The sequence below is a fragment of the Rana temporaria genome, chromosome 4 (genome assembly GCF_905171775.1).
Source record: "Rana temporaria chromosome 4, aRanTem1.1, whole genome shotgun sequence".
Classification (NCBI taxonomy): Eukaryota; Metazoa; Chordata; class Amphibia; order Anura; family Ranidae; genus Rana; species Rana temporaria.
Window position 1 is genome coordinate 420,302,771 of NC_053492.1, and position 18,060 is coordinate 420,320,830.

The following is an 18,060-nucleotide window of genomic DNA, read 5'->3' on the forward strand; positions in this document are numbered from 1 at the left end:
TTTGCAGGGATAATACACAGAGCCCCGCATAATTATTATTTTTCCATAGTGTTATCGATCACCATATTAAATAATGATATTTCGGGGAAAGAATGCCTTCAATTTTACCGTTGAGGCGAAGTAAATCCACCCAGTTGAGTATTTAAAGCGGGAGTTCACCCGAAAAAAAATTGTTAACATTAGATTGAGGCTAATTAAGGGGAGCAGAAACGGGTATTTTTTTTACAATCAATGCTGTACTTACCGTTTTCGAGATAGATGTTCTCCCGCCGCTTCCGGGTATGGTCTGCGGGACTGGGCGTTCCTATTTGATTGACAGCCTTCCGACGGTCGCATACAGCGCGTCACCAAATGCCGAAAGAAGCCAAACGTCGGTGCGGCTCTATACGGCGCCTGCGCACCGACGTTCGGCTACTTTCAGAAACTCGTGACGCGCTGTATGCGACGGTCGGAAGGCTGTCAATCAAATAGGAACGCCCAGTCCCGCAGCCCATACCCGGAAGCGGCGGGAGAACATCTATCTCGAAAACGGTAAGTACGACATTGATTTAAAAAAAAAATACCCGTTTCTGCTCCCCTTAAATAGCCTCAATCTAATGTTAAAAATGTATTTTTTGGGTAAACCTCCACTTTAAGAACACAAGCTTCCTGTCTTTTTACCGATGCCCCTCCATTATCTCGTTCTCTGTCCTAATTCAATGTCCCACCATTGGTAGAGAGGAGAACTTCCAATGTGGCGGTATACATGCCCTTGCCACGTTAAAGCGGTGTATTTCCACTGCTGGGGATATCTACCCCGAGAGAGAGAGAGGGCTGGGATGTAAGAAACATGCTGCTGAGACCAGAGATATCTTTAATCAAAACACTCACCTTTTGACAAAAAGGGTGAATTTGGGCATATGTCCCCCCATATTCTGGGATATGCTCCCTGTGATAGGGAACGACGATCAGTGACGTCACACCTACAGCCACGCCCTCCTACAGTAAGAATCACTTCCTTAGGGCACACTTAACCCCTTAGCGCTCCCTAGTGGTTAAACCCTTCACTGCCATTGTCATTTTCACAGTAATCGGTGCATTTTTATAGCACTTTTCGCTGTGAAAATGACAATGGTCCCAAATGTGTCAAAAGTGTCCAATGTGTCCGCCATAATCACGAAAAAAATCGCTGATCGCCGCCATTACTAGTTAAAAAAAAAAATTATTAATAAAATGGCATAAAACTATCCCCTATTTTGTAAACGCTATAAATTTTGCGCAAACCAATCGATAAACACTTATTGCGATTTTTTTTTTCACCAAAGATAGGTAGAAGAATACGTATCGGCCTAAACTGAGGAGAAAAAAAAATTATATATTTTTTGGGGATATTTATTACCGCAAAAAGTAATAAATATTGCATTTTTTTCAAAATTGACGCTCTATTTTTGTTTATAGCGCAAAAACTAAAAACGCAGAGGTGATCAAATACCACCAAAAGAAAGCTCTGCGTGGGGAAAAAAAGGACGCCGATTTTGTTTGGGAGCCATGTGGCACGACCGCGCAATTGTCAGTTAAAGCGACGCAGTGCCGAATCGCAAAAAGGGGCAAGTTCCTTAACCTGCATAATGGTCCGGGTCTTAAGTGGTTAATATAATTCTTTATCTTAAAACCTTCTGCCTTTACAACCCCTTTAACTGCGGTATGGCCAAAAAAATAAGATAATTGCACTCCCTCCTGTGACTCTTCAGTTTGTTTCTATTGTTTATTAAGACATTTGTATCGACTAATCTGGAATTGGCTGGTTCCGTTTGTGCCTCTTGATCCATCCTAAAAAGGGAAAGTATAAAGTTCTGAGTCGTCTGCTTGCAAATCCGCAAATGTCTATTTTATTTTAACTAGAGAGATTTATGTCTAAACACATCTAAAAGTCTTATAATACAGCAAGTATAAAGGCTGAGGCTTTGATGCAGATGTTTGCTCTGACCGACATTTTTCTGCCTGTACTGTGCCCTTCAGTAGCTCCAATACATCTCAATCTAAAGGGTGCTTCAAGTGGAACCAAGCCAACAAATGGTTTAATGCCATAGATCAGACCACACCTGTCTTCTCCTATCGTACATATTAATATATGATAAAGTCCCACAAGAGTTAAACTTTTTCTACACCTTGAAATTGGCTTACACTGCGGGGTCAACATTTGGCAACAAATTCCAATGAGTGCGATTTTGTATACATGCTAAGCTTTTCTTCAACTCTAGATTTCAGTTTAGGATTCCCCTCAAATTTTCAGCTCATAAAACAGCCATTAGCATCCAAAAATGATGTTAACATTATACAACTGCCCAGCACTTCTGTCAGCCAAATACCTTAGAGCTATGTTTGGTATGAAGAAGGTCCCTTAAACTTTTCTTAAAGGATAAGAGCACTTTCAAAACAAGGTACCCTTATCCTTCCCTCCTCTCACAAGCATTCTTACTTCAATCCTGATGGCCTCTGATGTATACTTCTGGGGATGGTGGGATGCTTATGTCAAAGGGAAGTACACTTTGTTTGAAGGTATACTTAAAGTGGTTGTAAAATAAAAAAATGTTTTTATTTTAATGCATTTTTTGCATTAAGATTAAAAACCTTCTGTGTGCAGCAGCCCCCTAATCCCCCCTAATACTTACCTGAGCCCCATCTCAATCCAGCGATGTTGCAGGATTTTGTGTTGTGTCTCGGCTACCCGGGACTTCCCTCCTCATTGGCCCCCACTGGTGTCAATCAAAGTCATTTAGCTAATTAGGAGAGAAAGGGGCGGGACCAGGCCATGGCTCCATGTTTGAATGGACACAGGGAGCTGTGGCTTGGCTCGGGTGATGCAATGAAATAGAACAAATCCTTCTACATAAGCTGTACCTGTTTGATTGATTGATTTTTGAGCTTAGTAAGGCGCCAAATGCCCACTGTGAAGTGAGCGTCTAAGCCTTCTGCAGCCTTCTCTTCTCTGAATCTGTTCAAAGACCAGAAGTTATAAAGCTTGTCTGAGCTGTCAGAAAAAAAGGGGAAGAGAGCTGAAATCGCACTCTTCGGAGCTCAGTGAAGAGAGCTCTGGGAGGTGATTTGAGAGAAGGGACAGTTGTGATTTGCCTGACCAAAGTTGTCCAAGTATACAACAGGTCTAAACAGTTTAACCACTCGAGTACCAGCCTGTATATACCTTTTTATTACCAGGCCATTTTTAAGTTTGACAAGTGCTCAGTCATGCAATAGTTAGCCATACAGATATATATATATATATATATATATATATATATATATATATATATGTGTGTGTATGTGTGTGTATATATAATATATATATATATATATATATATATATATATATATATATATATATATATATATATATATATATTATAGATATTTAAGATATTTTAGTGGTTGAAAAAACAATCCTGCAATCAAACCCCTTACTACCCTCTTTCTGTGACCACTGATCTGCAACTAAGGATTGAGCCCTGGTTCACACTGGGTACGATTTGGAACGATTTGAGATGCGATTTGACATGTCAAATCGCATCTCAAATCGGCGGCAATTGTCGGCAATGGCACTGTCCTAATCAGTGCGACGCCGCATCTGCGATTTCAAAAAGTAGTTCCTGTACTACTTTTTGCGATTTCAGGCCGCGATTTACATTAAATTGCGGCCAAAATCGCGGCCGCGAAATTGCGGTAAAATCGCGCATTTTACCGCGATTTTGAATTCGCAGCAGTGTGAACCTAGGCTGAAGGACCCATGTACTCGTTTGTTTTTGCTTCCTCCAATTCTGTTTTTTTATTGGGGAAGTGACGGGTTCTGCAATGTAAACAGTGGAGTGTTTACATTTGTGAGCGTTGTGATTGGTCATTACAGCAATAACATAGTACAGAGCCACTCAGATCAGCTTTGTACACTTTGTCTATGAACTCAACCATCCAATGATGGCTCATTTCACAGCCACAAACAGGTGCAAGAGCTGTTTCTGAATTACCATTTATAATAAAACAAAATAGATGTCCACCCCCCTGCCATGTGTTTACAATAGGGGGAGGTAGGCAGTTAAAGTGTATGTATAGCCAATTTTTTATTTATTTTTTTGCATTTAGGTAGCATAGACAAAGGGTAAATTCCTGCCAGTTATTTTTTTGCATTTCCCATGTGGGAAATTTTCCCTCCCTCCCCTGTTCCAGAGATGCAACAGGAAGTTTCGGTAAATGTAAAAGTGAGGGAAAATTCCCTGTTAGACAGTGGTCCCCATTGGAAGATTTCCCCTTGCCTCTTGTTCTGGGAACAACTATAAAATGTTTAATTTTGCCCCCTCTAACTGGGGCGCAGACTGAAATACAGCCCTGACAGAGGGGCCAACCCTCTTACCCGCTATCCAAAAAAAAAAAAATTTTGCTTAGAGGTACATATTAATATTGAAATATATACTGTAATGGTTGTCTGGTAATTTCTGATTTATGCTGTTTATTAGGTTATAATGCAGAAAATGAGGTTAGTATCTCGGTTTAGTTTTGGCTCTTGGTTATGAGCTGCTGCTTAGGAAGCATTCCACTGTAATAACTAGCTGATCACACAGTAATTATCTACAACTCTGACAAAGAAAACCTTTCTGTCATTTCTTTTTTAGTCAAAGTGAAAGAGAAGAGTTTGAAGCCGAGATAAAGCAGAAGTTTGAACGGGAGCGGGCCCTCCTGTCCGATGAGAACAAGAAGTTCTCCAATGAACTTGATAAGGTATTTATTGTACCTGCTCCCTCTTTTCTCTATGTCAGGCTTGGAGACAAAAGTGAGCAATTCAAACATAGGACTGTCATTCAAAATTACAGAGCCAGTACAGCCTATCTCGAGCCCCCCCCCCCCCCCCAAACATTTCCATTGGACGAGTTTGGACAGAGACGAGGATCTCTCTTCATCCACCTACTTCCCTCACTCCTCCTGCGTTTCAGGGTGCAGTGACTTTGCAGCAGTCACACTGCAATAGCTTCGCATGCTCCAACCAACAGTCACCTGACCTGAGCAAAAGCCCAGCAGCTTAAAGGGGTTGTAAAGGTTCGTCTTTTATTTTCTAAATAGGTTCCTTTAAGCTAGTGCATTGTTGGTTCACTTAGCTTTTCTTTCGATTTCCCTTCTAAATGTTTTTTTTCTTTGTCTGAATTTCTCACTTCCTGTTTCTCCTCAGTAAGCTTCCCACCATCATCCGAGCGGTGGAAAGTCATTTAGAACAGCTTACTGAACACCTTACTGAGGAGGAACAGGAAGTGAGAAATTCAGACAAAGAATGCACTAGCTTAAAGGAACCTATTTAGAAAATAAAAAATGAACCTTTACAACCCTTTAAAGCGGGGGTTCACCCAAAAATTAATTTTTACCATTACATTCAGCTGAGTTGTCCTAATGACAATCGGCTGTTTTTTTTTTTTTTTTTCTCCCCGTACATACCGTATTTCACCACCGTATCTGGATATGTCTTCTGCGGGACTGGGCGTTCCTATCTGATTGACAGGCTTCCGACCGTCGCATACAGCGCATCACGAGTTGCTGAAAGAAGCCGAACGTCAGTGCGGCTCTATACGGCGCCTGCGCACCGACGTTCGGCTTCTTTCGGCAACTCATGACGCGTAGTATACGACGGTCGGAAGCCTGTCAATCAGATAGGAACGCCCAGTCCCGCAGAAGACGTACCCGGAAGCGGCGGTGAAAATACGGTATGTACGGGAAAAAAAACAAAAAAAACAGCCGATTGTCATTAGGACAACTCGGCCGAATGTAATGTTAAAAATTAATTTTTTGGGTGAACCTCCACTTTAAGCTTTGTCTTCCCAGCTAGCAACTATGGAAGGGGGAGCCAGCTCAGGTCTCAACACTGGCTGGCAGAAATCCCTGAACTGAACCATGAATGCTGCCCTGGGACCGCCCCCAAGCAACCCCTGCTGTGCCCGGGCCTGAGCCACTTATGGAGTACTGCAGTGTGTGTTGGTTGGAAACCTTTAATGAAAAACATTAATGTCAAAATGATGCAAATCTCAGTGATTACAAGGAAAGGTTGAACTTTTTCAAAGAGGCCATCAATTGCAATAGGGGACCAATTGGGAGGCATGAGAAGCAAGACCATTTTCTCTGAAATTCATAAATGGCAGATGTTTTACCAGCCAAATTTCTGTCTATCCAGTCCTGAGACTTGCACATCTTTCAGACTGCACATACACAGACCTGACTTTTCTCTACAATTGCACAATTGCTTGTCCCTAAGAAACAACCCTCCTTTGCAAGAGGGATGAATCCCATCAAATGTAGGAACTTATACTAAGCTGCAATTAAATACATTACGTGGTTTTTCAATAAACACATAGGCCCAGATTCACAAAGGACTTACGACGGCGTATCTCCAGATACGCCGTCGTAAGTCCGAATGTGAGGCGTCGTATCTATGCGCCTGATTCAAAGAATCAGATATGCCAGAATTTCTCCAAGATACAACTGACGTAAGTCTCTTACACCGTTGTATCTTGGTTGCATATTTACGCTGGCCGCTAGGGGCGCTTCCGTATATTTATGTGTAGAATATGCAAATGAGCTAGATACGCTGATTCAGAAACGCACTTGCGCCCGTCGGATTTAGCTACGCCGTTTACATAAGGTGTCGGTCTGGCGTAAGTTTACCCCTCATAAAGCAGGGGTAAGTCATGTTAAGGTATGGACGTCGGCACAGCGTCGTATTTTACGTCGTTTGCATAAGTCGTACGTGAATGGGGCTGGGCGTAGGTTACGTTCACGTCGACAAAGCATTGAGCAGACGTATATTAGGGAGTATTTGCGACGTGACTCTGAGCATGCGCGCGCATGCGCCGTTCGATCGGCCACTCATTTACATGGGGTCACGGCTCATTGTAATACAACACGCACACTGCCTTGATAATTTGAATTAGGCGGGCTTAGGCCCGCCCATTTACGATACGCCTCTGTAACTTAGGGCGCAAGTTCTTTCTGAATACGGTACTCGCCTCTCTAAGTTACGGCGGCATAGCGTATATGAGATGCGCTACGCCCGCCGAAGGTGAGGCCATTCTTTCTGAATCCGGGCCCCTGCATTCATTGGTGATTTATATCTGCCTGGAGTTCCGCTTTATGTCATGAAATGGCTAATTTGCTATTTTTTTTTTTTTTGTATTCTGTAATTGCCTAATTTGTATACTCATATTCTCATTACTGATGAAACAATTCTGTTTGTATGTTCAATACAAAAAGAATACAATGTAATTATTATAATTGGTTCTCTATTTGTATTATGTGGGAGAAAGGATTATATTTCAATTACTTGGTTTCCTAAAGCACTGAAACATGTCCCTTCATTAATAGAAATTTCCCTAAAAAAAAATTAAGTTTAAAGACTTATGATAGCTGTAAAGTGAAACTCCATCCTCCGTTCAGTCTTGCACAGTTGTTGTACAGGCTCCTCTCCTATACTGAAATAGCTTGCTCTGCTTTCAGTGCACACTGTGAGCTTCCCAAGTGTGCATTACAAGCTGAAGCAAGTCGGAAGCCAACCTAATTTCCAGGCTGGAGGATGCCCAGCATTACCTAACGCTTCCCTCCCCAACTCTACTGTTTCTGGTCAGCCCCTTTCATGCAGAGGATCTTAGTAAGGAGTGTAGGAACCAGGGGCAGCAAAAGAAAATTATGTAGTATAAACTTCCGCTTTAATACAGCAAGTTTTACATTATTGGACACTATCAGGATGTGAAAGCAGCTTGTTTCCAGTGTATTTACACCAACACTGGACACAAGCTGCCTACACATCCTGATAGTGTCCAGTAATGTTAAACTTCCTGTATCAAAACTGAAGTTTATACTGCGTAATTTACTTTTGTTGTCTCTGTTTCTTACACTCCTTACTAAAATCCTTAGTTACTTGTATTGTACCTTGGCCTGTATATGATGCATATGACACTATGTACAGTAAAAGCTTGGTTTGCAAGCATAATTTGTTCCAGAAACATGCTTGTAATCCAAAGCACTTGTATATCAAAGCATTTTTTTTACATGGTATAAAAGAGAAGAGAGGCACCTCTAAGTGTAGCAATAAGTTACTAAATGTTGTACCTTACATAGTTACATAGTTAGTCAGGTTGAAAAAAGACACAAGTCCATCCAGTTCAACCACAAAAAAAAAAAAAACACAGTACAATCCCATACACCCAACTCCATACCCACAGTTGATCCAGAGGAAGGCAAAAAACCCCAGCAGAGCATGATCCAATTTGCTACAGCAGGGGAAAAAATTCCTTCCTGATCCCCCGAGAGGCAATCGGATTTACCCTGGATCAACTTTACCTACAAATCTTACTACTCAGTTATATTATGTACATTTAGAAAATAATCCAGACCTTTCTTAAAGCAATCTACTGAGCTGGCCAGAACCACCTCTGGAGGGAGTCTGTTCCACATTTTCACAGCTCTTACTGTGAATAAACCTTTCCGTATTAAATGTACCTTCATTAAATGTAATCATATTGCTACACTTAGAGGCTCCTCTCTTCTTTTTTTACACCCAGTTGTGACATGACGCTACTTTTGTATATCAAGGCAAAATGTATTAAAACATTTTGCTTGTCTTGCAAAACGCCCTCAATAAATATATATATATATATATATATATATATATATATATATATATATATATATATATATATATATATATATATTTATTGAGGGCGTTTTGCAAGACAAGCAAAATATATATATATATATATCCTTTAATTCATTGCTGTTCTGTATTTATTACATTTGTAATGCATATAATAAACCCCTTTTGTTGCCAGCTCACCACCATGCTGGAGAGACAGAGCACCAATAATCGGCAGCTGGAGGAGGAGATGAGGGATCTGGCTGATAAGAAGGAATCGGTGGCTCACTGGGAGGCGCAGATAACCGAAATCATCCAATGGTTCGTATTCATCCGTCAGTTGTATTTATTTTTCCCAACATGTTTCTGTGGTTCGGTATATGGATGTTTTTATTCATAAATTTTTCCATTAGTCTAGCTCTATAGAATTGTGTTTTTTTTTTCAACTTGAAAAACAATGTACCTATGTTGAACTTTCTCGTCCCCCTAAGAGCTTACAATGTAATGGTTTTACCATAGTCAATTAATAATCTAATTTGGCTTTGGTTTCATGTGTTGTTTTTTTTCACATAGCCCAGTCATCCCTTCCTGCATTGGAGAGCTATAGAGGAAATTTGGCTGCACCACCGAAAACTTGAATGCAGTAAAATCATTTATTCACATATGCCAAACATAAACAGGATGCAACAGAATGGTAGGTAGACATGTTTCATACAAATCCAACGTACTATTCACTATGTTGGATTAGTGTGAAACGCGTCCTGTGTTGTATCCTGTTTGTTTGATGTATGTGAATAAACAATTTTACTGAATTCAAGCTTTCAGTGGTGTGCGGCCGAAATTTACGCTATAGCTGTACTTTGCGGTGGTGTGCCAGGGCCTGCACCCATGCTGGATGGCTGACTGATTTCCCCTGAGCGGTTTGACACTTACATTTTGAGGCATTTGAGACCTTTTTAGTATTTTTTGAGATGTGACAGCATTCTTACATTACTACAGATTGGTGGGTGAGACCAAAATGTAGAGGATGTGACATCACAGCTTGTCTTCTCTGTGGCAAGAAGACATAGCAGTGCTTTCACCTGTTAGGACTCGACTTATAACGAAAAATAGCCTATAGTTGTGCCTTGGTAACAAATGACATGTGCACTTTCTTGTCACTATAAAAGATTCATTGTTTTCTAAAAGTTGTACAAACTTTTTCTTCTGGACATTTCTTAGCTACAGTGACAGCAATGTGGAAACGGCCCATCCTACAACAGGTGGTTGGTGGATGCTCACAGCAAGTATTCCCAATTAGTATAGTCCCAGGGGATTCCTGCAGGCCTCAGAATGGAAGGCCAGCCTATGATGGGCAAGTTGTGAAGCTACACTTTTAGGAAAGGATCCATGAGATTTAAAGCCATGGAAAGACTTGTTGTAAGCAGCCAACAGCTAGTCTGTCTGATGGGTACATATGGACAGCAGTACATCTGAATCCCGGTTGTTCCTGGCATTGGCAGAAACAAACATGCTTAGGACAATCCTAGATCAGTAGTCCACATTTTACACCATATTTCATGTTACAACCAATTTTAGGATCACATGCAGCATTCCCAAAACCAAACCAGAAATCTGGTTCTGCCCGAAATATGTAATCAATTAATCTTGGCGCTGCCGTGGGTGACTCCACCTACAAAACTACGAAAGATAGATCTGGAATGGTTTACAGTAAATTCCTACATGTCTCATCTGCCTTGCCACTGTGACAGAGATCCTATGGAGAGCATGCTGGCGGTCCCTCGTCCCTCTCTGCTCTGTAGTCCAGCTGCACTTTCTCCAGCCCCATAATAGCATATAATCCTGAGGCTGGAGGAATACATTGAAAGAAACTGTGCACCCTGGTCAATGCTCTGCAGGCTTCATTGCAAGGAAAAGAAACTAAATGCACACCAATCAACCATTGTTGCTGCATTTTTTTTCTTGCCATCACTCTGTTTCTAATGGCCAACTTGGTATATAGCAATACAGTATGTGAGCAGCGGTACACCCCCGTAATTTGCTATGGAACGTTCCCTTCGCTTAGCCTTAGCCCAAGAGTTTGTATCCAGCGAAAACAGTGCATAAGTAAGGTTAATATATATTATCCATTTTGTGACCAGAGGTCCTTGATGCTGAGATGTTTGAACAGCCTCAGTATGTGTCAGTAACTCTAGGACTAATTTGACTACATAAATAATTTAATATGGACATATACATTTTTTATTTGGGGCAATGTTTTTTTTTTAATTCTCCTTTTAGATTTTCTAATATTAGATGAACTATTGGAAAAAACATTGGGCTGGATTCAGTAACACTTACAACGGGCGTATCACTACTGATACGCCGTCGTAAGTCCGAATCCGCGCCGTCGCAACTTTAAGCGTATGCTCAAATTGAGATACGCTTAAATGTTGCTAAGATACGACCGGCGTAAGTCTCCTACGCTGTCGTATCTTAGGGTGCATATTTACGCTGGCCGCTAGGTGGCGCTTCCGTTGATTTCAGCGTAGAATATGCAAATGAGCTAGATACGCCGATTCAGAAACGTACGTGCGCCCGGCGGATTTTTTTACGTCGTTTGCGTAAGGCTTTTTCCGGCGTAAAGTTACTCCTGCATAACCAATGTTAAGTATGGACGTCGGGACAGCGTCAAATTTTACGTCGTTTACGTAAGTCGTTCGCGAATAGGGCTTAGCGTAAATTACGTTCACGTTGAAAGCATTGACTATTTGCGACGTGATTAGGAGCATGCGCACTGGGATACGTTCACGGCCGGCGCATGCGCCGTTTGTTAGAAACGTCATTTACATGGGGCCATGTTTTATTTACATAAAACACGCCCTCCTCTTGACAATTTAAATTCGGTTTGCTTACGCCGGCAGATTTACGCTACGCCGCCGTAACTTAGGGTGCAGGTTCTTTGTGAATACAGAACCTGCCTCACTAAGTTACGGCGGCGTAGCGTATCTGAGATACACTACGCCCGCACAAAGTTACGGAGGGATATCTGAATCTAGCCCATTATCTTTTAAACTTTCATTATATATTTTTTTTTTTAACTGAACCCATTAGGGAGATATACTACAACGGGTGCAATTAATCAATAAATCTTTGACAATAATACATAGAAGCTGATTGGTTACTATGCACAGCTGCACCAGATTCTGTGTGCACTGGTTTTAGTTAATTTCCCCCATTGAGTGCACCTTGAAGAAATAGAATTGCAGCTGCCATTGACTGGTTTAGTTCAAGTGAAGCCATGCGATTGCCATATCATAGTTGACAGTGATTGCATGATCTATTCTAGAGTCATGCTGATTGGCTTCTGATTGCTAGTAGAAACCCAGAGTTGTCAGTGACAGTTGGGTCTTGCAACCAGGTTCACGCAGAGCTTTGCACTTCTAGCTGTTTAAGGGAAACTTAGACTAACGTTCGTTCCCTCTGTGTGACGTGAGGCATTCATCTACAGATTATGGATGGGCACAATTAAAAGATGCCATTAAAGCAGTGGTTCTCAACCTGCTAGTGCCGTGACCCCTTGATAAAATTTCCCAGGTTGTGGGGACCCCTAACAGTAAAATTATTTTCATAGCGTGGGTTGAAAGCACCCAAGGCAAGACACGTAATTTGCGCCCCTAGCTCAAAGGACATTTAGAGCTCCCTGAGTGCCTTTCACTCGTACAGTATTAAAACCCCTTATAGTACATTTTAGGATGTACCAATCTTTCTCTTTATCTCTTCTCCTTTCTTTCCCCTTCATCTCTCTCTATCCTAATTCCTTGTTTTTTTTCACCATCCCTCCCTCTAACTGTCTTTCTTGCTCTCTCCTTTTTTCCTTTTTTCTCTCCCTTTTTCTTTGTTCCTCCCCCTCTTATCATCTCCCTTCCTGGGAGAACAGTGCGGGCTTCAGGAACAGCCCAGGATTTGGTGACCCCTGGCAAATCATCATTTGACCCCCAGGTTGAGAACCACTGCATTAAAGTCATATTAAAGCCTTTTTTTTTTTTTTTGCAATTTATACTGCAGTTACTAGGGCCTACAATTTATGCTACTTGTTCTTTATATAAGTTTTCATTTCCTCCACTTTATTCTGGGTTCTGGCCCTGCTTTCTGTTTTCAGACCGGCTTCTTCCCCTTGCAAGGTTCTATGGAGACCCGCAGTAGCCACCTTTTAAAAAAAAAAAAAAAAGGTTTTTATTTGCCAAATGTACATACATGTCAACGAGTACAATAAACCAAGCATAATCCGAGAATAAACAATATCACGTACACACTGAAGTATAAAAAGTTTTCATCCCTATGGCATTTTTCAACATACATTCAGCTTCTTTTTTTTTATTTTATTTTTTTACTTAAAACAACAATCCAACCATGTGCCTGGCCTAAGTGAAGGCACGTTAATCCTATACTACAATAACCTGATGAGGGCAACCACCCCCGTATCTCATGTGCTGTGCGCTGTTCTCCATCTAATACCCCGCTTTTGCAGCCATCTCTCACTCAATATATTATTTCCCTTTCGTCATGCCAGTAAGGAATCTCTTAAATGTCGGACTGCAGTTTCTCCAGAATTAAATTTCTTAGGACAGCCCCTGGATTCATAAGTCATTTTATACATTGTTATATTAGCATTGACCAGGTCCTTCCAGGCTGACAGCGTGAGATATATTCTCTTTTTATCCAGTTAAGGACAATCAATTTTCTAACATAATAAAAGAGTAAAGCAATGTTCTCATACTATTACTCATAACTTCATCCTCTATGACTCCAAGTAACCCCATCAGAGGACTACGCAGTAACCACCCTTACATGTACCTGCCTTGCGTGGGTTGCAGGGCGTGTGGCCACAGACGCCTTCCTCACATTGGCATTACATTTCAAAGATTGGGTACACTTTGAATGGTGGGACACATAGGTGTGCGCAGCCTATGGCATTAGGGTGTGCACCCCAAAGATCAAACACATAGTACCGATTACTCATGATGAAAGGGAAGGGGTTGGTAAGTTACATATTCACCGGCCCCTTCCCCCACTCATACTAAAAGATCCCGCAGCAACAGCTGGAGGGAGAGGAGAGTAGGGAAGCCGGAAGCGCTGCGGGGTGAAGGAGGTGGGAACCAGGGCAGTAGGGGGAATCTGTGCTGCACAGGGCGATTAGGGTGTGCCTGGGCACACATGGCACACCCTGTGTGCACACCTATGGTGGGACATGTAGCTTCAATGAATGTAGTACACTGATTAGAACTGATGTTGCTCGTGCACACTCCCCAAGTTCAGGGAAACACTGCACAGGAAGAGGAAGATGTGAGTGCATAATTACTTTTTGGAACAAGGTATGATGTAAGCTAATCAATCCTGATGTATTGTTTTAAAAAAGAGGCATTAGTACTACTTTAGGATAAAGAAATAGGATAAATGTAGTTTTGTCTTTCCTTCATTCCTTCAGTAAAGGATTTTTTCCCTAATGGTTGTCCAATCTCTTAAATACCAGCATTGTCTAAATCCATATAAAATAAAGACTTGAACTGCGGGTACAGGCCTCTCACGGAATCTGTGTGAACTGGAGATGTATCTTACAGGACCAGATATCTACATTGAGAGAGTCTCACGAGAAAAGATAATTCTTCCATTCTTCAGTAATAATTGTACTGTAATGTATTTACCAGTTAGCTCTGACCAGTGTATGTTTTTATCCATGCATGGCTCTTGACAAGAGGTTTATAGATGGGGCTTTCAACCTACAGTGCTCATCTAAATTATGATTTTGACCTTTATTTGAATACGTCATACAGGAAGCCTGCGTCTTAATGTCAGCTATCTGGAAAACCTTTACTGAACGTTGACTTTTACCGCGTTAACCCCTTACAATGCTGCTTCTACATTCACTTCATATGAACCCATTTGTTGTACATAAACACTTTACTACTGACTTGTCAAATTTTTCTTTAAAGAGGCACTAAATGGGTAAAGTATTGCCCATTCCTTCAAGTAGAACTATACAGTAAGCAAAAAACAATTAAAATGTAATAAGAAAAATTACTAAAGCATATTTTTCAAACTCATCCACCTGCTTTACAAATCCTTTATTTTTATCATTGTGTAAATACATGGAGATCCTGCCATTGAGTGTGGCTTTCTTAAACAGGGTGATAACCAAAGCCGTCTTTACCACAGGGCAAAAAGGGGCAGCTGCCCAGGGCCCTGTCAATCTTTAGGGGCCCAATTTAAGCAGAGCTGCCCCTTAAGCCGCGGTCCGCCCGTCGCCTGATTGCACTTTCTGCACACAGAAGCCGGCACCTGTCCGGGCCTGGCATCGGCGCACTGTGCAGTCTCTGCTGCTGAATATTTTCTCTAGCAAGGAAAGAGGAGTGGGCGGGGCCTTGAGCTCAACTGAGGCTCTGACCCCGCCCCTTGCCGTGAATGGTGTGTGCGCTACACGGCGGGAGGCCTCGGGGAGGTAGGAGTCGGACTGCGCAGTGGAGCCGAAGCAGAGTGCTCCTGTGAGTGAGGCAGCTCAGGCAGCCACTGATCAGAGCGAGCTGAGCTGGCCAGGACCGGACAAGGTAGGTCTTTCTCCTCCCTAGGCTCCTGCTCCCCATATAGGTAGTTAATCCAGACAGTTAGTTAGTAAATCCTGACCAGTCCAGGCTGTGGCTGTGTCCAGAAGGATTTATTTGCATGGCCTGGGCCACCACCAAACCAGACACTGCTTGATGGGATCATGGGCCTACTTTAGGCCTGATTCACATGTATGCAGGTTGGGGGCCACATTTTCAAAGGCACAGCATCCTATTCATTTGAATGGGCTGCTATGCCTGCGTTTCCCACAGAAAAAAAGGTGCATGCAGCATTTTAAAATTTCAGTGGCCTTGAAATCCATCCTGCTTTTGCACCATGCGACTTACCTGCAGTTCCTTTACTGGCAAGCTTGCTGCATTTTTAGGTATGTGGGCCATGCATTTAAAAACACAGTACATTTGCGTTAACTGTGTCATGCAAACACACTGTGTTTTTAAATGCATGGCCCACATACCTAAAAACGCAGCAAGCTTGCCAGTGCAGGAACTGCAGGTAAGTCGCATGGTGGAAAAGCAGGGTGGATTTCAAGGCCACTGAAATTTTAAAATGCTGTATGCAGTGGCGTAGCGTGGGGGGGGGGGGGGGGGGGCAGCCGGTACAGCTTCCCCGGGCGCAATATTCAGGGGGGGCAGTTTTGTCTCTGCAGCCTGTCAACTTCCTTTTTTTTTTTATTCTATGTGTGTGTTTGTTTTTTGAGATGTTGGGGTGGAGAGCTAAATTTCATGGGCGGAGGGGCCCAAGAAAATGTTTGCCCAGGGTCCAATCCATATTAAAGATGGCCCTGGTGACAACACGAATTCCCCAGCAGTTTAATCACCGTAGCACTGTCACCCTGTTTAGTTGTTGCCACATGGACTGCAATGCAGCATCATTACGACTAGATTGGTTGTACATTCCCCTACATTGGTGGGCACCTTTGCACTGTCGTGTACCATGCGATTGATTTGCTAAAGGCAAATGGACTGTGTACCTTTGCAAGTGCAGTTGCTCCAAAACTTAGTAAAGAAGATAAAGCTTCACTTTACAATAAGGTGACCAGATTTTTTAAATGAAATCCAGTGACATATTTTTTCATTACTAGTAATGGCAACAATCAGGGAATCTCTGCCCGTTGCCGCCCGCCTCACAGCCTCTCAAGTCTTACTCTTCGGGCCCCGGCTACTACTGGATGGGGAGCGGAGGAAGATCACTCCGCCAGGGAAGGCAAGGAGATAAGCAGGAGGCTGGCCAGGATTTGAGCCAAAACAGAAGAACATGCAAACGAAGCTGAATGAGCATGCGCCCGAAACTGAAGAAATATTTCCTCCGCTCGGTCCAGCACATAAGGGGCACAGATTATGGGAAAAATACAACTCCCCCTATGCTAGTAGCCACAGCGGAGCGGGGGTGTGCAATTCTAATTTTTTTATTTTAATTCTGCACTGACTGTCTTTGAAATTGCCCCTGCCCCCTATTAAATCCAATTTGGGGACAAAACCAGGGACAGACTTGGTCCGGGGACAGTGTCCTCAATCAGGGGACCGTCCCCTGAAACTGGGGATGTCTGGTCACCCTACTTTACAAGGAACGCCCAATCACATGCAAGGACAATAAAAAAACATGTTTTGCCTGCACATAATTGGATGATGAAAGTCAGCAGAGCTCTTCCTCATTTACTAAGCTCTTGAGAAACTGCACTTTCAAAAGTGCATAGCCTATTTGCCTTTAGTAAATTGCCCCCTTTGTGTTTGCTTCCTTTTAGTCTCTTAGTGATCCCCTAAATGCATTAATATGAACTGAAGCCTTTAGAAATGTTACAAGGAGGCAGATGTTTACATTATTCCAGGCCACGCACATGGTTGTCAGCGAGCAGCCAAGCTCTTCTCTTCTGCTGCCATCGGAGCAGTAAAAGTTGTCTTTTTATGGGAACACGGCCCCTGCACACAGCCTAGCATCATTGTCCTTATTTGGGCACATTTTTGGAAAGTTCCCTGAGCCCCTTGGTCCAGGCTGTGGACATTGAGAAATCAGAGAGCCTGACCTTGTGGACGGGAGCCAAGCTGGGGATTGCAGGCTTAACCCTTTAGCTGCAGGAAATTGACAGTAACTTAGAAAGAATTTCCCTGGGGCAATGGCTTATGGGTTACAGCTGTGTGCATCATCTGATACACAGGAATCACAAGGGTGTTCTGCATTTAGTTCTTATGCTAAATACTGTACCTCATAGTGATGTCACACAAAATAAAACATTCCTTTGTAACAGAGGCCACAAGACCACAAGTAAAATAAATTGCTGAGTTACTTATTGGCTAGTCGGAAAGTCCACTTGGTTTATGTTAACATTGCCATTTCATATTTGGTCAATTCAGTTTAGGAAGTTTATGGAAAAATATATACCGGTAAGCAAAAAATTCGCCTTTAGTGACATTCGCACGTCAAAATGACCATGCGATCCAGACTCATTGACAGATGAAGTTAAGTGTTAATCTTGACTTTTTCTTTAAAAGTCAAACTTGGCCCCACCTACTCGGACTCCCTTTTGTTTTTTTAACATAGCTGGCAGCTGGACTGACCAGTAGAGTAGTTGTGGGGGTAACAAGGCCAAGTCTGAATTACAGGAAATTATATAATTTCAGCTGCCTATATCTCAGGATCTACTGTTAGTTTGGACATTCAGTTTCCTGTTTTGTTACCACATGGTCAGTTTAAATCAGGGGGTGGGGCCATGACCTCCAGTAGTCTTTTCTCAGTCTTATTGATTAAAATGGAATGTCTGATGACTGGGGACATCTTGTGGTGAAGGGGAGGTACTGTCTTTTTTTTTTTTCCCAGGCCCAAGGATCTATTCT

General features: G+C 42.3%; 1 protein-coding gene across 7 annotated transcripts in view; it reads left to right on the top strand.

Moving 5' to 3' along the window:
- The window catches only part of CDC42BPA (CDC42 binding protein kinase alpha), a 363,756-nt gene that overhangs the window by 267,448 nt on the left and 78,248 nt on the right, over nt 1-18,060 (top strand). For all 7 annotated transcript variants that reach the window (XM_040351326.1, XM_040351329.1, XM_040351327.1 and 4 more), the window contains exons 16-17: nt 4,638-4,743; nt 8,829-8,953. In XM_040351326.1, the coding sequence (XP_040207260.1) occupies nt 4,638-4,743; nt 8,829-8,953 (231 nt within the window). The remainder of the gene's footprint in view (nt 1-4,637; nt 4,744-8,828; nt 8,954-18,060) is intronic.